The 24,303-nt window shown below is 41.0% G+C and overlaps 1 protein-coding gene across 5 annotated transcripts in view; it reads left to right on the top strand.

The window, feature by feature from the left end:
* The window catches only part of Smg6 (SMG6 nonsense mediated mRNA decay factor), a 222,766-nt gene that overhangs the window by 49,157 nt on the left and 149,306 nt on the right, over positions 1 to 24,303 (top strand). For 4 of the 5 annotated variants that reach the window (XM_076936313.1, XM_076936309.1, XM_076936312.1 and 1 more), the window contains 3 exons: positions 5,245 to 5,306; positions 13,876 to 14,021; positions 18,142 to 18,216. In XM_076936313.1, the coding sequence (XP_076792428.1) occupies positions 5,245 to 5,306; positions 13,876 to 14,021; positions 18,142 to 18,216 (283 nt within the window). The remainder of the gene's footprint in view (positions 1 to 5,244; positions 5,307 to 13,875; positions 14,022 to 18,141; positions 18,217 to 24,303) is intronic. The other variant, XM_034504241.2, reaches the window with a different exon arrangement.

Genomic DNA, 24,303 nt, shown 5'->3' with positions numbered 1-24,303 from the left:
TAACTGCTGAGTCATCTCTTCAGACCCTGAATACTCTTACTGTCCTTAAAAAGATTTGTTTATCAGAAATTTGATTTTCTACACAATTCTGTGGAATTGGAATGGGGTACATCTTAGACTCTCCCAAGCATGGCATTGTTTTGCTGCCACCAAGCAGGTGTTCTTTTCCACTCCAGGGATAGCAATTTCAAGGGGTTTTCTGTATGGTTCGTATAAAATACTTACTTCTTATGAAAAATAAAGATTAGCTGGGCAGTGGTGGCGCATGCCTTTAATCCCAGCACTTGGGAGGCAGAGGCAGGCAGATTTCTGAGTTCGAGGCCAGCCTGGTCTACAGAGTGAGTTCCAGGACAGCCAGGGCTACACAGAAACCCTGTCTCATAAAACAAAAACAAAAACAGAAGGAAGAAGGAAGAAGGAGAAGAAGAATTAAAAAAAAAAATTTGAGACATTCTAACCCAGGTTGGTTTCAAACTCATTATCAAAGGCTGGTGTCACATTCATGATGACCTTCCTCCTTTCTCAGCCTGGCAAGCGCTGGGATTACAGGTGTGAGCTATCAGACTCAGCCTAGGGTTTTTGTGTGGTTGTTTTTTGAGACATAGTCTTAATGTAACCCAGGCTAGCTTCGAACTTGCTATGTAGCTGAGGATGACTTTTTGATGATGGTACAAAGACTAGTAAATATTCAGTGGTTCTGGAATTAACATGTTAGAACAAGGGGACAGTTCTGCGATTTTTATTTTGTTTTCTCACTGTGTAGCCCTGACTGTCCTGGAATTCACTATGTCTGTAGATACAGACTGGCCTCAGACTCACATTGATCCACTTGTCTCTCCATCCCAAGTGCTGGGATTCAAGGCATGGACTGCTGCTCCCAACTAAGGAGACAGTTTTTAAAGTACTAGTTCAACTTTGTTTTCTTGGTGAGATTTCTTTGTTGTGTTTAACACGGGGTTTCGTGTAACCAAACTGGCCTCAGGTTTGCTATGTAGCCAAAGATAACCTTGAACTCATGATCTTCCTGCTTCTACTTAAGAAGTGCAAGAACTTCAGGTATGTATCATTATGGTTTCCTGGCTTCAGAATTCTTTTATTTGTATTTTAATCTTTTCATTTATGAGCTAGTTAATTCTCTAGTAGAAACTTCATTTTACAATGTGTGTGTGTGTGGGGGGGGTGACAGTACTAACAAAATATACTTGAGGCAACAATAAAAAAAGTTTTAAAACTGATGATCTTCATCAATGGCAGACTTCATTCTGGAGACCTACTCATGTACCTAATATCATTAATATCTATTTGTGGTAAGTTTAGAGTTCGAAATGAATTGGCTTTAGTCCTGAATTGTAAAGACAGTCACTGTCTCTTTCAACACCATCTCTAGGGACTATTCCCAAGATGCATTTTTAGTTTCTGGTGAATAGTAGGTAAATATACAAGAATGATCAAGAGGCAGTCTCACATTTCTTTGTCTACTTGAGTGAGATCATCTAAGTGTATATTAAAAGTTAGTTGCAAAACAGGGCATGGTAGTGCACTCCTTTAATCACAGCACTTAGGAAGCCATTAATTCCAGCATTTAGGAGGCAGAGGTGAGCAAATCTCTGTGAGTTCAAGGCTCGCCCATTTTACATATGAAGTTCGAGGCCAGCCAGGGTTACATAGACCCTGCCTTAAAAAAGGGGGAGGAGGAGGGAGCGGAGGAGGAAGAGGAGAGTGGAGAGATGACTCATTGGTCTTCGTAGTGAGTTTCAGAGTTCTCTTCTCCCTAGGGCTTCAGTTCAGTTCCCAGAACCCATGTGAGGGAGCTCACAATGCTTGTTACTCTAGCTGGCCTCCTAGGGTACCTGCATATGCTTACACAGATATATACACAGAAATAAAAAATAAGTTGTAGAAATGGAAACCAGTCTGTGGTAATGTTTTTCTGACTTGGAAAAACTTGGTTTCAGTTATGAATTCTTAAGGGCCACCTATAATCTTATCCTTGCAAAGAGTTAGAGGCCAGTCTGAGCTAATACTTAGTGAGACCCTGTCTCTAAAGACTAGTTGAGGAGTAGACTACTTGCCACCCATGTGCCGCCCATGGCTTTGGTCCCTCTGTGTTTTTATTTTTATTTTTTTGGAGTTCTCCAAAGATCCTGCTTCAGAGTTAGTTGACTTTATATTGTCTCTTGTGAATGTAAGACTCATTTTGATCAATGTGTAACAGATCTGCCTTTGGGTTGCATGCTGCATACCTCTTTAATACACCCACATTTTTACTTCCTTTTCTAACTAAAGTGGTTTAGGAGGCAGAGGTGAGCAAATCTCTGTGAGTTCAAGGCTCACCCATTCTACATATCAAGTGATAACAAAGTGGAACAAAGTTAGGATAACAGATACTTTAGGCAGAAAATGAAGCATTAGTTCTCAAGGTCTGGGAGAAAGTGTATATACTTTCAAATTAATCTTTTCTTAAAAAAAAAAAAAGTGCATGGCGGCACACACCTTTAATCCCAGAGCTCCTGGCAGAGGCAGAGGCAGATGGATCTCTGTGAGTTCCAAGACAGCTACATAGTGAGACTCTGTCTCAAAACTGAACAAACAAAAAACCCAAAAAACTAGATTCAGTTAAAATATATAATAGTAGCAAATATGGTGACTTAAAAAAAAACCTAGATGTAGTTAAAATATAATTGTAGCAAATATGGATTTACGTGATTAGGTAGACTTAATTTATCTCTCCCAAGATAGTCCATTAAGAAGTATGAGCAATCCCACCGTGTCCCGTTTCTCTCCTCCTGCGTCTCATGGGAGGAAAAAAAAAAGTATGAGCAATACCAGGATCTCCCAAAAGCCCTGGGGTTTCACTCCATTCTAGGAGCTTTCTGGTCCAGTATTTTGTATCCATTCTGTAAAGAAGACTTAAAGCAAACCTGTATTGCTTTTCAGTTGTTCTCATTCAGTCCTCATTGCATCAGTTAACACGTTCTGTTTCTCAGGTTAAGAGAAGGAAAATTATGCATAGAGTCTAAAGGCCTGGATTAAAATGCTGAGTCCTATTTAAAGCAGGTTACTCATTGGGGTTGCCTTAGGGCTTAAAGGATGACTTTAGGCTTGAATTAGTGGACTATTAACAATTCTCTTCTGACTAAAATATTCTTTACATGTAAATATAAGCAACTTATAGAGAATCTCTTTTTATGGATTAACCTGTGTGATTGATAGCTGTGAAGAGAAATAACTCAGTTAAAATAGGAATAGAGAATGTATACCTTCCTATCTGAAGTTATTTCATACCTATGGAAAGTTGTAAGAAACAGGGTGTGTGTGGTGTTTGCCTAGAATCCCAGCACTGAGGAAGTGGAGGTGGGAAAATTACAAATTCAAGGCCAGTCTGGGCCACAGCAAGACCAGGTCTGAAGGGATGAGGAAAGAACTTAGGGAGGTTGGGACAGTTGCCAAAGATCTACTATACCAGGTAAATTGTCTGTGTAGAATTAGATGCAAGTCTGTTTGATGGGAAGCCCGTCTGTTCACACCATCCTTCTCTACTGCAGAATCATTGCCACGTCTCATTTCTGTATTAGAGATAGAACTACCATAATTTTATTGGTGTTGTGTTCTGCAGGCTAATGACTCAGTATTTTTTATTCTTTGGGGATATACTATCCAGCTCCTTATTCTAGTAGTTACCCCTCTTTGCTTTTATTTTTTTACATTTTTTTATCTATTTAATTAGTCCATGTATGTGTGTGGGCTTGAGTGTACATCTGGAGATCAGACATGAACCTGTGGGAGTTGCTCTTCTTCTTCTACCATGTAGGTCCTGGCGATTAAACTCAAGTTGCCAGGCTTTTACCTGCTAGCCATCATGCTGATTCACTAATTCCCCACTTGAAATCAACATTTCTTTAAAATTTTTAAAAATGTTTTGAAGCAAGGTCTCACTATGTAGCCCTGCCTGTCCTGGAACTCACTCTAGAACAAGTTTGTCTTCAACTCAGAGATCCACCTGTCTCCCAAGTGCTGGATTTAGATGTGTCTGTCACCACTCTCAGCAGAAGTCGACAACTTCAGCCCTCCCTTCTGGCAGACCATGGGGTACTGTTTCTAGGAGATCAGGGATACTGTGAGATTGGGTCTTTAAATTGTCCTTATTTGGGGCTGGAGAGATGGCTCAGTGGTTAAGAGCACTGACTGCTCTTCCAGAGGTCCTGAATTCAATTCCCAGCAACCACATGGTGGCTCACAACCATCTGTAATGGGATCCAACGCCCTCTTCTGGTGTGTCTGAAGACAGCTACAGCACACTCATATACATAAAGTTAATAAATCTTTTTTTTTTTTTTTTTAAATTGTCTCTTTTTCTTTGGAGTTCAGTTCAACTACCCAGACACTCTTTATTTTCCTGAAGGAATTATCTCAGTTTTGACTGAGATAGATTTTCTAGAATTTTTTGATTCAAGATTGCAAACTGGTAGCGCATGGGCTACATGTGGCTGGCAAATGAGTTTGAGACTTAGCTAATGTTTAAATATTTTTTATTTGTATCTAGTACTTAAAAAGCTAGAGCACTTTACATAAAAACCCATATTCCACTTTCTAGCTTGGTTCTACATAGAACATTTGTTGGGACTGGAGAGTAACAGCCAGAGGTTCCTGTTGTCACCACCAACCTACTATATGCCTGGCCTCTGTAGATACCCTAATCTTTAGCTTCATATCCAGAACTGAACTCCAGTTTCAAAAGTTAGTAAAGTATTGGATGAGCCACCTTAGTGGTAAATACTTTAACCTTAGTTATCAGAGACCTGCTTTCATACATAGGTAGAAAAACAGTTCATAAGCAGGACCAGGAATTTCTCTAAAATCACTGTTACTCTATCTCTGTCAGAATTTAATTTCCATTATTACAGAGCCAATAGTGGTTTCTCCATCCTATAGAGAGGAAGAAGCATCACCCTCTGTAAACCTGCTCAGTTCAGATTTGTAGCTTCTATTTCTGCACAGGGGTACCATTGCCAGCAGAGGGTGCTGTCCACTCACTGAGTCTTCTGTTGTCTTGGCTCAGCTGAAAGCAGCTGCTGGGCATGTGCCCTGGGTCTGTGTGAGAGTTTGGGCATGTCCATTTGGTTCCCATCTCCAGTGCCCACCCCTTTAGACCCTGGCCAGGTTATTGTGTCACTGGGGACTGTATTCAGTAACAGGAAACTGGGGAAAGTTAATTGTTTTCTCCTCTCCCTTTTTCCCATGCAGCTGAACAAAAGGTTCATCCTCAGTTTTCTCCATGCCCATGGGAAGCTGTTTACCCGGATTGGGTAAGTGTGCAGGATGTTTATTTTATTTCCCTACATTACAAGTCATTTTGGAATTTAATATTGTTAGCAACTAGCCTGTGTTTGTAACCGAGGGCACAGGGTGTGAATTCTTAGAGGCCTCCACCTTTCCTTCATTCTCTTTCCTACTGTGCTCATAAAATTTGAGAGATATCATTATCTTTGTCTCTCCTTTATTTTTTTCTTTCTTTCCTGAAGCCATTCTTTTAGGACAGTCTTTCCCAGACCCCTCTTCTCGTTTCCCTGGATTTCTGTTGACTCTGTCTTCCTGCTTAACTCCCAGGAAGTCTGAGATAGTTGTGCTATATCCTTGGTGCAGCTTCCAGGGATCCTCCTTGGGGAAAAATTATCTCCTAATCTTTCCTCAATAATAGAGTAACATTTTCCTTCCTCTGTGGTCTTCTGACCCGTCCAACTTCCTATGTGCTCAGTCCCATGTGCCACATTGCTGATCTCAGTAAATCCCTGTAAGCCCCAGGGAAGGCAGTATGCGCAGAAACTTATAACTTTCTCCCTCACGTCCCTGGGAAGAGTTTTGAGTGTTCCTTTCGTTCATCAGAAGAGTTTTTCCTGACAATGTAAAACTCATCATCCAAAAGCTTGACAATGCTTTCAATGTCAGAGGAGATGTGTACTGAATGTCTCTGTGTAGGGACTCCTTGAGTAAAGGACATTAAAGTAAAGAAGCAGCAGCCTTTCTATAAAGGTGTGCTGCCCAATTGGCTTTGGGTTTTTTGAGACAGGGTTTCTCTGTGTAGCCCAGGCTGGCTTAGAACTTGGCAACCTTCCAGCCTCAGTTCTCCAAGTGCTGGAATTCCCAAGAGTACCACCATGCCTGGGTTCCCGTTGATTTTCAGTCTTTCTGAATTACAAGTTTTACGGTGATTGGCTTCACATTGCAAGTCTCCTGTTGAGGTGTTTTCCTTTTTCTTCACTGCCATGAACTTGTAAGGGACCCTGTAATTACATAGATTTCCTGTGGGAAAACGAGAGTCAAGTCAGCTTCTATATACTCTGTATTTATTCTTTTGAGATGATGAGAGGCTTTATGTCCTGCTTGAAGAGCCATTGCCCTGTTGGTTGTGAGTGAAAGTATGCTTCACATTGTATTTGTCTGGCATCATTTTGGGCAAGAGTGATAGTCATGACCATTTCAAGGATATTTTAGATTCTGAAATGACTTGGAATCATTGGAGAAGTGCCAAAAGATAAAAATCTCTACCATTAGAAATAAGTGTGGAGTAATTTATTTGGGAAAAATAAACTGTGTATGTTAGTTGCTTCTAAGTTCTCCCTAGCTCTCCCTAGCACTATCAACACACGCTCCAGTGGAAGAAGCTTTGTCTAACTCAGCTGTATCCTGAGTGCTCAGCTAACAGTTATGTGGATGAAGAAATAAACATGCTAAGAAAAAGATAGATTGGAAAAGGCCAAAGAAAAGTATCTGGTAATCCAGTAGGTTCTAGTAGAGTGCAGCTGGTCATCAGTGAGTGCAAAGCTGCAGTTATGATGTTAGCCGTCATGTTCAGTATAGACTGGTGAGAGAATAGGATACAGGAAGTACTAATTGCACAATTAAAATAAGCTGACGCCTCTCCTGTTAGCTAGCTTCTATGGTTGCCAGTTTTCACCTTTCTTTTCCTACCTTGCACTCAACTCTTTAACTCCTGTTTCCTTCTTTGTTTGCCCTTTCCTTTCCCCTGCCCCCTCGCCCCGTCATGAAGCTCAGGCTATGCTTAAAGTTCTGATCCTTCTTGTGGCCACCTCCAAAATGCCAGGATTGTACTTGTACGCCTACACCTGCTTTCCCTTTATCAATATCCAAGTTCACTAACTTCCAAACTATTGACATTTTGAGCTTTGAGAGCCTGAATGTTTGTAGCACCTTTCTATACACGACAGTCACTTACTCCACTCCCAAGTTGTGATTAAAACTGTCTGCAGGCAGATGTTCCTTGGGGGCCACAGTGCCCCTTGTGGAAACCTACAGTTTTAGATGTGTCTTGTTCATCAGAAACATGGAACTTGTATAAGCTTGTATAAGTCTTACTTTAGAATGTGTGGAAGGAATATTTAAGATATATATATTTTTAATGAGATCAAGTATTTATTATATTTTATTTCTCTTTTAAAATTCTCATTTTAGCATAGATACTTTGGAACAAATCTGGGGAAAAGCTACAGTAATGATTAAACAGCTGGAAAAAGAGGACTAAGGATATAGTTAGTTCAGTAGGTTTGTTTATTTGTGTAGAGTACAGGAAGGCCCAAGTTCAATCTCCAGCACCAATAAAAACTGGGTGTGATGGCATTCATGTAATTCTACCACTCAAATGGTAGAGGCAGAAGGATCAGGAGTTCAAAATCATCACTTGGCTATATGGCAAGTTTTTTGCCAGCTTAGGATACATATGAGACTATCTCAGGAGAGAGAGAGAGAGAGAAAAAGAGAGAGAGAGAGAGAGAGAGAGAGAGAGAGAGAGAGAGAGAGAGAGAGAGAGAGAGGAAGGAAAGACAGAGACAGAAACAGAGAATATGAATGAATTTCACTTATATGGATGAATTTCACTTACTCTAGTTTAGATTAGTTTTCCGGATGGCTAATGTTCTTGAGTATAACATCAGTTGTCAAAAAGTCAATCCAGGGCTAGTGAGATGGCTCATTGGGAAAAGGTGTGTGCCACAAGACTCATGACCTGAGTTCTATCAATCTATCAACAGGGAGAAAGAGAGCCAACTCCTGCGATTTATCCTCAGACCTCCATCTATGCATTGAGGCGAGGCACATGTGCTCCAACACATACTGTGTCTCTGTGTCTGCCTGTCTGTCTGTCCGCCCCTCCCTCCCTCCCTCCCTCCTCTCTTCCCTCCCTCAAAAAAAGATAGTTGATCCAGTTTTTGTCTTTTTGTTTGTTTTGGTTTTTTTGTTTTTTGAGACAGGGTTTCTCTTTATAGCCCTGGCTATCCTGGAACTCACTCTGTAGACCAGGCTGGCCTTGAACTCAGTAATTCACCTGCCTCTGCCTCCCAAGTGCTGGGATTAAAGGTGTGCACCACCACTGTCCATCCAGTTTTTGTCTTTATAAAAGGTGAAACGTGGTCCTTTTCAATAAAGAAAACATCAACTGTAGACATACTTCAGTCTCTGAATGAGTATTCCTCTAATACTGTTCTTGAGATAAGAGAAAGTAACATTCCTGTTGTTAAAAAAAAAAGGGGGAGGGGGGGGGCAAAGGGCCTGAAAAGATGGCTTAATGAGTATAGAGAGATATTGCAGAGATCCTGGCTTTTATTTGTAGTACCCATGTTGGTACTATACACTCGTACAGTACTCTAACTCCAACTTCATGGGATTGAGTGTTCTTTTCTAACCTCTATGGGCTCCTGCACACATGTGGGATACAAACACACACACACACACACACACACACGAAAAGTAAATCTTTTAAGAAGTAAAAAGAAAAAAAATTAAGTAATTTAATTCTCTTAGGCTAGACAGGCAGTGAGTACAAGCTACATATAACATCATGGGCTGATGTCTAATTAATAAGAAGATGTGAAATATGCCAAGTGCTGAAGATGAATTAAGACTGAAATCGTAATGGAGAACAGCTGAAGGAAGGCACACACTGTGCCTAGCTTTTTAGAAAAGTCCTGACACTATTCTTTTGGTCTTGGTCTTTTCTATGCTTGGGTTTCCATGTTGTATCTGTATATACTTGACTATCTACTGTGTGCAAGGCAAGTCTGCTTACTGTTGACATTAGCTGACAGGTTTAAGGAGATTTAAATGCCTCTACAGGTTTTTTTTTTAAACAAAACAAAAAAAACCCAATGGATAGTTAGAAGGCCTCCAAAGTAAACAAGTCAGATGATTTTACACACTTCAGTTTCCTAGCAGTGGTTTAAGGAGATTATTATTTTTTTTAGATTTATTTTTATTTATTTAATGTATATAAGTGCTCTGTCTGCATGTACATCTGATCCCATTACAGATGGTTGTGAGCCACCATGTGGTTGCTGGGAATTGAACTCAGGACCTCTAGAAGAGCAGGCAGTGCTCTTAACCACTGAGCCATCTCTCCAGCCCTCTTAAATAGATTGTTGCTAAGGCTCATTCTAGTCCCTGTGTTCTATAGCAATATGGTATTTTCTCTCATCACCCATGAGACATGGTTTAACTAAAAACATTTTTTTTTTTGTTCCTGTGATATTTTAAGTTTTTAAAGAATAAGAAATCGAGAAAAGTTAGGGATCCTGATTTTTTTTTTTTTTTCTGCAGAAAATGTTGTCTAGCCCAGCTGTGTCCTCAGCGTCTGAGGGATTGGGCCTGCCCTGTTAGTCACTGTCTGAGGCATTCGTGAGTCTAGGTCCCAGTGTTGTCTGAAAGATTGGTCTCTTGATATTGCCATCCAAACAAAACAAGTTGTTTCTGGAGATCACAAGTAAACCATGTAAGTCAGTGAAGTATATGCTCTGAAAATGATCAGTCTTCTTAAATTTGAAAGAATAGGAGCTGAGTCCTCTTGTACTCTAGAATCAGTCAGGGTTGTCTGGAGGCTTCTGATAGATGCTGTCCCTGTTAGTTGGATGAGACCTGCACTTGGCCTCAACTGAGAGAGGTCAGAGGCTGGCAACTGGTAGCATAAACTCTTGAATTGTGACAACTAGAATAATTTTGCTTCCTCTTACTGCCTTGGTTAAAGTCACCACTCAAGTTTGTGCTTTCTTGCCTCAGCATGCTATTTGCACAGCTTCAGGGTCTTGGAATGTAATGGCCTATGTATTTATTTTAGATTTGAGTTCTTTAAAAATCAAGTATTTGTATTTTAATTTATTTGTAAAATTACTAAATGTCTTTAAATACCAAACTCAGAAGTATTCATAATAGAGGATTTTTTTATATTATACAATGTACATTGTAAAATATTTAGAAAACTCATATTCATATGTTTGTTTGTTTTTTGTTTTTGCGATACTATGTAGCTTTTGCTGTCCTGGAAATCACTGTGTAGAAGAGTCTGGTCTCTACCTCACAGAGATCTGCCTGCCTCTGCTTTCCAAGGCAGATGTAAGATTAAAGGCGTGAGCTACTATGCCCAACTAAGCTACTCATATTCTTAATAAGCAGAGATAACTGAATACTTTTAATGCTTAGTGTATATTTTAGGGTCATTTGTGTGTGTGTGTGAAAGTAATAATATTAAACTGCTTTACAGTTGGTCACTGGATATGTGTTGAAGTTTCTCTCATGTGAGTATAATAAAATCAGTGGCACCTTTACAAGTAGTACTGATGGAGGTGCTTTTTGTTGGTTTTGGTTTTTTATTTGTTTGTCTCATACTGTAGTCCAGCTGTTCTTGAACTCCATAACTAGCCCAGGTTGGCCTTGAATTCACAACAGTTCTCCAGTTTCAGTTTATGAAGTTCTCAGGTACTGGATGCACCATACCTGTCTCTGCAGCGTCTGGGCCTGTTAGGTGCTTCTGACAGTTTCTGTTTTCCTCCTCTTTCCCCCTTTATTGTTGTTGCTCATGTTCTTTCTTCTTGTCTTAAATTTATAATTATTTCATAAGTAACATCCAGAAACTCTTACAAAATACAAAGCTATAGCCAAGGTTAATACTTCTCTTCACTCTGTCCCCAGCTCATTCCCATCCCCATCCTGTACTCTCCAAAGAGAGTGCATTAGACATTGAGTTGTATGTCCTTCTATGCTTTTCTGCATGCTTACGTATGTATTTGTAAAAACATAATTTTGTGGGTCCCCTTCACTTTTGTTTATTGTTTATTTTTTTTCAAGACAGGGTCTCACTATGTAATAGACAAGGCTGGCCCCAAATTCAACTATTTTCCTGCCTCTAACATTACAGGCATATGCCACCATGTACAACTTTGGGTTTTGCATTGTGTGTGCTTGTACACAGACAACACACTTTAAATATATATAAATTATATACCACCATTATGTTAGTTTTATTATAATTTTTTTGTAATATGTAGGTAAGGTGCAAAGATACTTCTTAAAGAAAAATACATGAAACTGCTTATAGTTTCAAACCAAAATCAAAGAATTTTGGTTACAAATCGTTAAAACAGATTTGTATTCATTATTGAATCCTGGAAAGATGACTTTTTGTTTGTTGTGGGGTTTGTTTGTTTGTTTGGAGACAGGGTCTCTCTCTTATAGTCCTGGCTGTCCTGGAACTCCCTATGTAGACCATGCTGGGCTCAAACTCACAGAGATCTTCCTGCCTCTGTAAAGGTGACTTTTAATTGTGCTTTTCCCATTTGTTGCTTAACAACCCTTGATTTAGTCTGAGTAACTCTCCTCCACAGCCACCCAACAGATTTTCAGTTTCTCTTTTTAAGACAGGGTCTCCTTTAGTAGCCCTGACTGGGCTAGAACTTGCTCTGTAGACAAGACCATCCTCAAACTCAGAGATCTGCTTGCCTATGCCTCCTGAGTTCTAGGAATGAGTCATGTTCTCTTATATTTGATATGTGAGACTAATCTACATTCTTAACCATTGATTCTTTAATTATGTTGTGCTAATCAAAGGATGGTTTATTTTGGGCTGTTTTTAAGTTTCTGGAAAAAAAGAATGTGAGCGTTTGACTTGTTCTCATTTGAGACTTTAGTCTGACCATGGAGTGTTAATGGATCTGTTTCAGTTCCTATCCCAGGGAAGAGGCTTCCTCAGACACATATCCCATGTGACACTTCTGTCCTGTCATTCTGTGCTGGCGCTTTACTGCCTTTCAACACAGAGACACATGGCTCTGAAACTTGCCCAGCGTGGCTGCTTTTCTTGCAGAGTGAACTCTGTTCTTCTTGTAATGAGAAGTACTAGCCCCCTCCCCACTTCCATTTAGAGAGAGTGCTGCACAGTGTCAGGATTTAAAGTGAAACCTTTGTTATAGCCCATGGGGAAAAATGGATCCAATCCAGCCACAAATATCACTCCCTGCCGTTTCTAGTCTATCAAGAGTTTTAGCAGCTCTGAAGTTTTTTTAGAGGGGAGTAATTTTTGTTTTGTTTTGTTTTGTTTTGTTTTGTTTTGTTTTGCTTTGCTTTGGGGCAGGCACTTAAAATGGCATGTGGGTGCGAGAAGTAAACGCATGGCATGTTTTGTGCCAGTGAAAATGAGGACAGTTGAGCAGGGCCAGACTGGAGTAAACTGTGATTGACTTATAGCTGTGGTATGACTTCTGGGCACCAGAGGGTCAGCAGTACAAGTTGCCATCCAAAGGAATGGTATAAAGATTGCCAACATTTGATAAAGCTCTGGGGTTTTCTTATCAGGGAAGGATGCTATTTAACGATAAAGACTTAGGTTGGGACAAACTCATACCACCTTTTCCCAGGATTTGAGAAGGATTGCCTTCCCTGGCTTTCCAGAAGATATTTATTAATCTAGCCTAGAGCTGTTCCCCACTGCACCCCTCAGAGTACCACAAGCAATTTGATGGGGTGGGGTGGGGGGAGGTAAAAGATACTTTGCTGACCACGAATTGTTCAGGATAGCCCTAAGGCCTGTGTGCCTGGTTTCTCTCTCTAGCACCAAGTTTGAGTTTGCTTTTTATTTCAGAGGATTTCAGCTGTGGTTTACTCCTTGTTGCCAAAGGAGCTCCAGGCATGCACCACTGTTTAGGATCCAGTGGCCACATTTGGCAAGCACTGGTTTGAATGACCTCTCCTTAGAAGCCCTAGGTCACTGGCTGGATTTCTGCCTCCCTACATTACAGGCTCTTCCTGTATTGGGAGTGGCAGTTGGCCAGGGCATTGTATTTCCACTGGTCTGAAAACATACAGACCCGATGAACAGAGGCTTGTGAGAGGGAGGATAGCAGCACAGGAAAGGCTGGAAACAGGCCATTGGGAGCTCTAGGTTTGGGGTTCTTCAAGGGAGAGTTTGGGACCCATGGGTGGGCAGTGAGTGTGATAATGCCTAAAATGGCAGAGCAGTGTTCTTTCCTTTTCGTTCTTTCTTCTTTTTATTTTTGAATTTTAGACAAGCTATTGCTGTGTATCCTTGGCTGACTTTGAACTTGAGATCCTCCTGCCTCAGCCACTCAAGTGCTGGGTTTACAGGCATGATCCATCATGTCTCGTTTCTGAAGTAATTCTTGAAGTGAAGAAAGTTTTATTGTGATTAGATTCCTTTTACAGAGTACAGTTTTCATAAAGGAGACTTTTAGGGATAGTGTAGATATTAGAGTTTAAAGGAAATATGTTCACTGTTTAGAAAACCCGTTTCAAACAGAAACTCTTGTCAGTTTAAATCCAATTAATATGGGGGAGGGGTGAGGGCATTTAAGAAATAGCCTGCCAAAGTGTAATAACTTATAGCTATTTATCCAGTAATTGAATTGTTTTCATCTCCAAGCTTGGAATACTTTGTTCTCTTTTTTTCTTCTGTATGTTCAGAACTGTGGAATAAGTAGCAAAGAAACTTCCTAGGTATTAGTTGTGTACTTGGGAGAGGGGAATTGTTCTTCTGAGTGCTTTTAAGCATGTGCCTCAATAATGGAATCCCTGTATTTGTAGGATGGAGACATTCCCTGCAGTGGCTGAGAAGGTCCTTAAGGAGTTCCAAGTATTGCTGCAGCATAGCCCATCTCCTATTGGAAGTACCCGTATGCTGCAGCTCATGACCATCAACATGTTTGCTGTGCATAACTCCCAGTTGAAAGGTAAGGGAAATCCAGTTTCTCCATCTAGACAGAGGTGAATTTAGTATCTTTCCGATGTTACCTTATCACTAACTCCATCTCCACATACACACACACACACACACACACACACACACACACACACAGAGAGAGAGAGAGAGAGAGAGAGAGAGAGAGAGAGAGAGAGAGAGAGAGAAACGGAAACACACACACACACACCCCTCTCCCTTCTATTGCTTCTTAGATCTTTATTTTAGTCTCTAAAGTCTGTAAGACTCTGTAGTGCTTGGGTGGAATAAAATGAGAGATTCATAAGTATAAAGTTTAATTTAAAAATCTCAAGATGCCGTTGCACATCTGGCTATGCTAATGGCAGCAGCAAGGCCTCTTAGAGGCTGCATACCCAGGACTTCTCCCAAGAGGGAGGCATTGCTGAAATGTTTCATTCCGGAGACCGTATGCTTGGCAGTGATTGGGAATTGCTGTTTCTGGACTCGTGTACCCTGTTTGTTCAGTATGGAAAAGTCTAGTTCCCTATGGGATATCCCTTATGGGACTCTGCCAGAGAGTAAGAACAGAGAATTGATGAGCTTTGGTGACTCAAATCTGGAAGCACAAAACCCACCAGGCCCAGAATTTGGCCAGTGTACTGGTATGCGTTCTGAAGTGTTTTTCTGAACAATCTTTTTTTTTTTTTTTTTTTTTTTTTTTTTTGTATGGCGCGGGAGGCGAGGAGGGAAGGGCAGATTGGCAGGATTTTAAAATGTTCTGATGACCATGTCACATTTGAAGGATGTTTCTAGGATTCCTTCCCCTCCCTCTGCCTCACTTAGGTAAGGCTGATGTGGTTTGACTTGATATAAATATGTAGTATGAGTGACATTATTTTGTGTTTCTTTACAACACGTTGCCAAGGAGTCATTCCTGAGCATCAACAGAGAATGTTTGGTCAGATTCTTATCTGCAGTGCCAGGAAGTAGGAATTGCCCCATGGAGACTGTGTCATAAAGCAGATGTAATGTCTCTCGACAGTGCCACTGGCTCTTTGGTTTACCTTTTCTAAGAAATCTCTCCTCTCACCTGCAGTCAATCTACTTCCCTTCTTGTATGTATTAGGATCTATGTTCAACTTGCTGCTGGTGGGGAACTCCCCTAATGAGTGAGCATGCCGCACTTTCCCAAAACACAGGGATTCTCCTGAGATTGGAGGAGCTTCTTAGCTGCTCTGCCTGGGTTTTCAGTCCCATCTGAATCCTGGAAGACATTTCCCCATCAGGTTGACTTACACAGCATCCAGAATGTTCAGCAGTGGGCAAGATACAGAGGCTTAGGAACCTTCACAACTTAGCCAATTTTTGCTGAGGTGGCTGTTGTAAGAAGACCTGGAGCCTTAAGGGACAGCACTGGTTTCTAAGAAGAAGGAAATAAAAAAGTTTGTAAAGTCCTGCCCTAGTGAGGCTATACAGTCCTAAAGGGAGAGAAATTTTGCTACTAAGAAGGAAGCTCTCAGGGTGTGGTGGCTCACGCCTTTAATTTTGGTCTACTTATTGAGTTCCTGGCTAGCCAGAACTACATAGTAACACTGCCTGCTCACTGGGCTCTGTAAGTAGGGCCTCCAGTTGCCCCTGTATTCATTTTCTGTTTTCCTACCCAAGCCACCACTGCTGTGTGAGCTGGAGAGCTCGGACACACAGTTCAGCAACAAGAGACCTATGGCCTCTGTAGGTGTGGATGTAAAGAGCATGTTTTCAACAGCTTTTGGTGTGTGGAAGGGAAACACCCTAGACTTTTCATAGACCACCAGTGAGTCTTTTTCTTGTAGCTGTTAAGTAAAGGTTAAGAAAATATGGGTAAAAGGAAGGTAAGGATAGAGGGGACTCTTGCATATTTGAGGTCAAGATACTTTTGTAAAACTTTTCTGTAGTTGATCATGAGGTGGATCCTCTAGTCAGGAATGACAAGCAAAGGCCTGTGGCCCCACTCCCTGTACTGCCCTTTCCCTGGCTCTCACCTCCATGAGGCAAGAGGAGCCTGAGCTGAGGTGGTCACAGGCTCCAAGGGTAGTTCAGGGAAAAACAGCCCAGGCCACAGGATATAACACTCAACTGGGACACAGAGCTCTGTGGACGTGCTGCCAAGTACCCGGTGTGCAGCTGAGGCGGCCATCCAGACCCCACTGTGTGGGCTGCCATTGGGATAGGGGTGAACAGAGCACTCAGCAGGGCTGGTTGGTGGGAAGATGCACTTTTCCATTTCCCAGCACATGAGTCATCTTCTCTGGGCCCCTGTGCTGTGCTTGCACGGACAGTGGCAAGAAGGGGGTGTTGTGGCTGAGTAGCAGCATCTGTGCCGGGGGTGGAGAGAGAAGAGGGCTGGGGAGAGGGTAACGATTTAAATCCTTCACTAATCAGCAGCACTTTGAATCACATTTTTATGAGTAAGGAAGTGATAAATCAAGCTCTGTGTGTTCAGCCCCCAAGTCCTGTCAGCTGGTGCCCTTCTAACGGGTTCTCTCCCATACAGTCTGCAGGCTGTCACAGTCACCACCCAGCCACAGGTCCCTGGCTGTCTGAAACCAGGAAGTAAGGCCTGACACAGCCTGGCCTCCCAGGTGCTTTGGGTCTATGGTGATTTGGCAGTCATTGCAAGTTACAGAACATCTGGACCATCATTTTTCTTTCCATTCCCTCTTGGATGTGTTCTTCTGGGTGGGTGTTTACATGTGTCAGTTCCTGGATTCTGTGGAGAAGAGCATTCCAGCCTGAAGCAGAGGTGATCTTCTAGCCCACAAGGAAGTTAGATCTTTTGTCTGTGCCAGAGCCATTTCCATAGATGTAGAATCAAAATTATGATTTGGAGAGCAACAGAGCTTTCTTAAAAAGTGTGTCTCTTGCTGATGGCTTCCAGTCCTGCAGTACCATCATAGTTCATTTTTGTGTTTTGTGCTTCCTTTTCAAGAACTACCTTCTTCTACGAGAAGGAATACACATAATATGCTTGCTAACACTTTATTGTGTTTACTTTTTAAATATGCTTTCATTGTATACTTGAAATATTTAAAAGCTTTAGATATGGTAGCAGACAAAGTAGAGGGGCAAAACTGTGGAGAGAGAATGGTGTCCTTCCTCTACATTAGGTTCTGGGACACTAACTTCCTCCATCATGAACCCTATGCAAGATCCTACCCCTGTGGTATTATCATCAGCTTAGAATCCTAGTACTCTACATCTACGAGATGATTGGAGACAGATACATTTGAGGTCAGGATGGGATATTTGGCGGACCTTAGGCTGGTATTCCTTAAACACAGGTATTTGATGAATGCAGGGAATTGAAGGCCATGGCTCTAGGAAAGCTGTATGCCTTGCTTGGCTAGTCTCCAAAGCTGGTGGCTGAATGGTGGTTCCTGGAGTGATGTCACAATGTCTGTAGCATTCTGAGACTAAAAGGAGAAAAGGCCTTCTTTGTGTATCTCAGTATTAATGCTTCAGTAGCCATCTGGGTAGCTGATAAGAAGCTAGAAGGTAAACCGTTGAACTTAACCCCAAATACTTCAAGAACTTTAATTTTTAAAAAATGTAATTTAAGGAAATAAAACTAGTTTCTGGAAGACAAGTAGCTGAAGCAACATTTGTGGTAGGGCATCATGGAAACTTCTTTGCATCCCCCATCTGTGCCCAATTTATTCCAATCTGGACTTCCCCTCGGTGCCCCTACTCTTTTTAAAAATATGTTTTATAATTTTTGAAATCAAAACCATCTCAGGCACACTGTTTTATTTTACTGTATTATTGGATTATCTTTCCTATAAATCACTAGTTGTTGTTACTCATTGCCGCCATTGGAATAACTTCCCATTTCTGAGCCCTGGCCTTTTCTTTTCCCTTATCTATTAGTTCATAGAGTATGACTCCATTTCAGTCCTGCAGAAGAGCCATAATAGCAGCAAGAGGGCACCCAAGAGATGCTGTGTGTGTGTGTGTGTGTGTGTGTGTGTGTGTGTGTGTGTGTGTGTGTTCATGTTCATGTTGCTTGCTCTAAGGGAACATTTAGGGGTTAGAATTGAAGCAGAGTTAAACTGGCTTTCATTTCATGATCCTTTGTGTTTGCTTTTGTTTTGTTTTGGCTTCTGTTTTTTGAGACTGCATCTCATTCTGTAGCCCAGGCTGGTCTCAAGAAATACTCCTATACCACATCCTGAGTACTAGGATGACAGGTATGTACCATGATGCCTAGCATAAAATGCCTTATGCTATTAATATTCCTGAGTTGCAGGAGATCGAGGAAGTGATGCATGGGTGTCTTGGGGGAACTGAGAAACAGCAGCCTACCTGGCACTAACAGTTTGACCTGTAGGCTTGAGCTTCTTCATGCCAGTAATTATATATGGGCGGTGACTATGGTTGGGAAGTTCATTTCACAATCAGAATTTGTCTTTCTGCATATAGCATCCCTAAGACTTTAGGAAGAACAGTTTGTTCTCTCTTCCAAGTTACTACCAAGTCTTTTACTCAAGCAGAATGTATGAAGTGTCTGATCCTCTGCTTGATAGAACAGTTGTACAAAGGAAATCCACCTTTCATAAGGGGTTAGACTTGGAAAGGCAGGCTGGAGGAGCCTCCTGTCATCAGACTGTTTAGCCAGATTCCTCTCCATTGGCAATCTGATTGTGGCTGTTGCTGAAGTTCCTGGAAAAGAAGATAAGAGTGACAGAAGTAGATGTGTCAAGGGACTCACCTATTTTCCCAGTTCTGAGTTCCAGTGTGTCTCTTGTTTTCAGAGTGAGTCTACTGCTTTAGGCTGAGGAAAGAGAAACAGTAACTGAAAAGTTAAATGAGGAAGTTCAGTCATGCCAATAAAATTAAGCTTACTCTTAGCATATCTATTAAGGAACTGCTCTTTGTCTACCTGAAGATAAGCACGTGGCTTAGTGTCCTCTGGTTGGTGTCTTGAAAAGGTACAATATCCCATTGTTAGACAAGATTATGTTAAGTGGTATATTTAGGGTTTTGTTTGTTTGTTTGTTTGTTTGTGTTTGTTTTTTTGTTTTTGGTTTTTTTTTTTTGTTTTTTTTTTTTGCCATTTAATTCTCAATGTGGCATCTTTTTTTCTGCCTGGGAAGACATACACTAAAGGAGAAATACTGTTTAGGGGAATTTTGGCAGCCACCTTTTCCATTGTTCTTCTCCAGTTTATTTACTTACTTATTCTTCAATGTTGGCACTCAGATTCAGGGCCTAGCACATCTAGGTAGACACTCTATCATTGAGCCAAATTCCTAGCTCCAAATATATATTTAAAGCTTGATTTATTAGACTTTTAAGGGGTCTTTTTTGTTTGTTAAAAATATATAGGGCTGGAGAAATGGCTCACCGATTAAGAGCACTGGATGTTCTTCTAGCGGACCTAGGTTCAATTCCTAGAATCCACATGGCAGTTCACAATTATATATAACTCTAGTTCTAGGGGATCCATGGGACAAAGGGTGTTATGTGCAGGCAAAATACCTATATACATAAAATAAAGTAAATAAAATCTTTAAACAAAGAAAGGCTTATTTCAAGAGGAAAAAATTATTTACAAAGTTTAAATTTGTAGTTTACATAAGAATTATATGTCAAATACTATACTTTGTATATGTCATATGCTATATTTTGATCATATTTGCCCCCACTCTTCCTGGTTCTCTACCTTCATACTCCTCTAACTCTGTAACTTTTATTGTTTGCATTTTGAGACAGTGTTTCTTTGTATATCCTTGACTGTCCTGGAACTAGCTCTGTAGACCAGGCTAGCCTTGAACTCATAGAGATCTGACTCCTGAATGCTAGGAGTGCTGTATACTGCCACATTATTTTCCTAAATAACCCATTGAATATAATTTGTGTTTCACATATACTCCTTATGTGGGGCCATCCACTGATTCTGGTGCACCTAGCAAGCACCACAGCCTTAAAGAAAACTGAGTCTTTATTCCACAGAAGCTGTCAGCAGGTCATGGCTCCTTGATAATTAGGGGTTGGTCTGTAAACCCCTTTTCCCTTCATGTTAGAATGTTGAGTGGTATGATTGTTTTTTGTTTTATTTTTTGTTTGTTTGTTTTTTGATTTTTTTGAGACAGGGTTTCTCTGTGTAGCCCTGGCTGTCCTGGGACTCACTCTGTAGAGCAGGCTGGCCTCAAACTCAGAAATCTGCCTGCCTCTGCCTCCCAAGTGCTAGGATTAAAGGCATGCACCACCACTGCCAGGCAGCATGATTGTTTATAAGCCTTGTGCAGTCACCCACAGCTGTTGTGAATTCATGAGTGCAGAAGTTCTGTAATGTCCAGAAGATACTGTTTTGCTGCTGTCCTCTCTGACCACTTATATAAATCTCATCCCCCCTTCCTTGATGGCCCTTGTATCTTGGCAGGGGGTGTAGTATAGATGTCCTATTTGTGACTGAACACTCCACTGACACATATTCTCTCCACCTTGACCCTTTGTAAGTTTCTGTGTAACCCTCCAGTGCACAAAGAAACTACCGTCATAGAAGCAGGAGGAGGGGGGATGGGATAAGGGGTTCCTGGGTGGAGCGGGGAATGGGGTAAGGGGATAAAATCTGAAATGTAAATATAATGTAAATAAAATAAAATTTAAAAAAGAAAACAAATTAATCAAGAAAAAAAGAAACTTTTCTAATGAAGTGTGAGATGTACACTAATCTATGTCTGTGGGTACAGACATATGAATTTAGAGGGCAGCTTAATGCTGTGTCTATTTAGCTGAGAAACTGTAGTAGGTTTACACTTGGGGCTTGTGATCTCCCCAGCTGTGACTTGTTGGGCAGATTTATAGTATCAGGCGTGTGTTTCCTCCTCTGTACTAGATCTTAAGTGCAATCAGGAAGTGATTGGTAACCTTAGAGCATTCTTGCCACTGTTGCACCAATGGCACAGCTTGCCATGCCTCTTTTATTGTAGATCAATAGGTTTGTGACTATTGTTGACCACTCCCCCAACCCCACATAGCAGAATATATAACACCTTCTAGTGCCATGAAAGCTAGCCAGCAGGAAGGGAGTTTTCTAGCCAATACCAATTCCATGTTCTGTGACCATTACAGATGGTTGTGAGCCACTATGTGATTGCTGGGAATTGATATCAGGACCTTTGGAAGAGCAGTTAGTGATCAGCAGTTAGTGGGTTATCTTTCCAGCCCAATTTCATTTTTCTTTACAGCTGAATAAAATTCTACTGTATGTAGGTACCACATTTTCATTATCAGTTCATCAGCTAAAGAGCATCTAAGCCTATCCTAACTATTATGAATAGAGCAGTGATAAATATGGATGAAAATATGCCTTTGTAGTAGGAAAAAAAAGTCCTTTGGATATACATCTAAGAGCAGTATGCCTGTATATGGTAGGTCTATTTCTATTTTTTTGAGGAACTTCCATACTGATTTCCATAATGGCCATACCACTTCTAGTACCTCTGGAAGAGCTAACTGCTGAGCCATCTTTCCAGCCTCAACTAACGTTTTCTATCTTTATTTTCTTAGGATTTAGTTTTGTTTTATATATGTGAGTGTTTCACCTGCATGTGTGTATGTCCACCACATGCCTGCAGTGCCAAAGAGGTCAGAATTGGGCATCGAATCCTCTGGAACTGGCATTAGCTGCGCTGTGGGTTCTGGAAACTGAACCCGGGTCCTCTTCAAGAGTAACAAGTCCTTTTAACCACAGAACCATCTCTCCAGCCTCATCTCTCATTTTCTGATTATTAACCATTCTGACTGTAGTAAGATAAATCTTAGTAATTTTAATTTCCTTGATGACTGTTGGTGGTGAACACTTTTAAAAATTTCTTAGCACCGGGCTTGGTTAACATATATACCCAAGTAACTATCACAGTCTGTTGCAGTTAAGTGATTAGCGCTACTCTAATCACCCAAGTGGCAGCAGCACAAGTTCCTCAGTACCTCCCCAAAGTTCTGGATTCCTGAATGAAAGACACAAACACAGCTTTATATTTTAATATGACCTAAGCAGCTCAATGGCGGGCCCACTCCCAAACCTCCATGCAGTTAGCACAGTCTCTGCTCCAATATTCCTGGATTACTACACACTAAAACCTATATTCCATCTTGGCTGTCCCAGACTCAGGCCTCTGGGCCATGATTTCTGACTCTTACATGTTGGTGTTCTCGCTCTCTCGCTCTCTCGCACTTCTCAGGCCTGATCTTTCTGCTTTCCCCGGCATGGTGGTTCTCCTCCTTCTCTCAGTCCCCTTGCCCACAAATCCTATAGTCCTGCCTCTGTCTTTTTGCCCAACCATTGGCTTCCAGCAACTTTTTTTTACTAATCAAAACCAACTAGGGACAGGGACCCTCATCATCTTACATACGGAGTCTTACATCTGGAATCTTGTGCAATATAGGGAACTCAATTAACATAAGCGTTAAGCCAAATCCACGACAACAATCAAGCTCTAGCTGTTCTGGGCTGTAGTGGCACACAGTTTTAATCCCAGCACTCAGGAGGCAGACGCAATGGGATCTTTGTAGATTCAAGGCCAGCCTGGTCTACAGAGTTAGTTTAAGACTAATAGAGTCTACACAAAGAAACCGTGTGTTGAAAAGCCAAAACCCAAACCAAAATAAAGCAAAAAAGTTTCGTTATCCTATAAAATTCTTTTTTAAAAAAGCATTATTTGTTTATTTTATGTATGTGAGTACACTGTTGCTCTCTTCAGACACACCAGAAGAGGGCATCAGATCCAGTTACAGATGGTTGTGAACTATGATTTAGAGGTATGTACCACCATATATATAATAGAACATGTAGTTTGTTTTTATTTTTTGCAACAGGACCTCATGTAGCACAGGCTAGACCTGAACTTAGTACACAGATCTTTCTTTTCCCTATTTCCCAAGAATACTATGCCTGGTTCAGTTATGGGGCTTGAAATATTGAAACAATGGTTTTAATTTTTTTAAAAAGATTTATTTATTTGTTTCATGTTTGTGGTTACACTGTCTCTGTCTTCAGACACCGGAAGAGGTCATCGGATTCCATTACAGATGGTTGTGAGCCTCCATGTGGTTACTGGGAATTGAACTCAGGACCTCTGGAAGAGCAGCCAGTGCTCTTAACTGCTGAACTATCTTTTCAGCCCCCCAACCCCCAATACAATTCTTGTCGAGCCCATCTGTTCATCTCTACCTCTGGCCCTGGGTAACCAATGATTGCTTTCTTTTGTTGTAGTTATCTGTCTTTTCTAGAGTTTCACATAAATGGAATCATACAATGCTTGCTTTTTTTGTATGTGTGTCAGGCTCAGTAGATTGCTTTTGAGATTTATACATGGTCTATTTTGTACCAGATAGTATTCTCTTGCAAAGGTTTAGATACTGCATCTAAACCTTTTATTTACTGTTGTCCTGTATATGATCCATGAGTATGGACATGCATGTGCTACAGCTTTGTGAAGTGGATTTTCTTTATGGAATGGGTTCTGGGTATCAAACTTAGATTTCAAGCTTGTATGACAACCATGTTTACCGTGTAAACCATTTTCTAGACCTGCTTTTTTGATTTTTTGGGTTTTTTTTTTTATTCTAGTATCTGTTAATATTTGGATTGTTTCTAGTTTTTGAGCAATTATGAATTAAACTGCCATAAACATTTATATATATGCCTGTGAGTGGGTATATTTTCATTTCTCTTGTGTGAATTCCTAAGATTGGATTTGCTAGATTACACAAAGGTCTATATTTAATTCTATAAGAAACTGCCATTTTCCTTGGTGATTAGATACTTAACACTCACTAAAGTCTTTGAGAGGTTCAGTTTATATCTTTGCCAAAAGTATTTGATATTGTCAGTTTGGGAGGTTTTTGTTTGCTTGTTTGGTTTGGTTTGATTTTTTTTTTCAAGACAGGTGTCGCGGCCTGAGCTGCCCTGAGTTTGGGGGATAGAAATGTTTTGGACCATTCTGTCAATGTTGGAGCCCAAACTGCCAAAAGCCTTGGGGACTAAATTGTCCTGCACCGTCCCAAGCAGCTCCGGTCCACAAGTCGGGGTTCAGCAAGAGAGAGAGTGAGGACGGACATGAGGAATGGAGACCAGACAGAGTGTGATTCAATCCCGTTTATTCTTCAGTCTCTCTTCCTAGTCCAAGTCCCAAGTCTTGAGTTCCTAGTCCCTAGTTCCTAGTCCCTAGTGCCTCCAAGTTCCAAGTTTCCAGTTCCACGTTCTCTTCCAAGTGCCTGCTACCTAATGCCTAATAACCAACTCCAAGTGTACTGTCTAACCTAATTCC

The sequence above is a fragment of the Arvicanthis niloticus genome, chromosome 6 (assembly GCF_011762505.2).
Source record: "Arvicanthis niloticus isolate mArvNil1 chromosome 6, mArvNil1.pat.X, whole genome shotgun sequence".
NCBI classification, from domain to species: domain Eukaryota; kingdom Metazoa; phylum Chordata; class Mammalia; order Rodentia; family Muridae; genus Arvicanthis; species Arvicanthis niloticus.
Note: the sequence above shows the minus strand (reverse complement) of the source record. Positions and strands in the feature narration are given on the sequence as shown.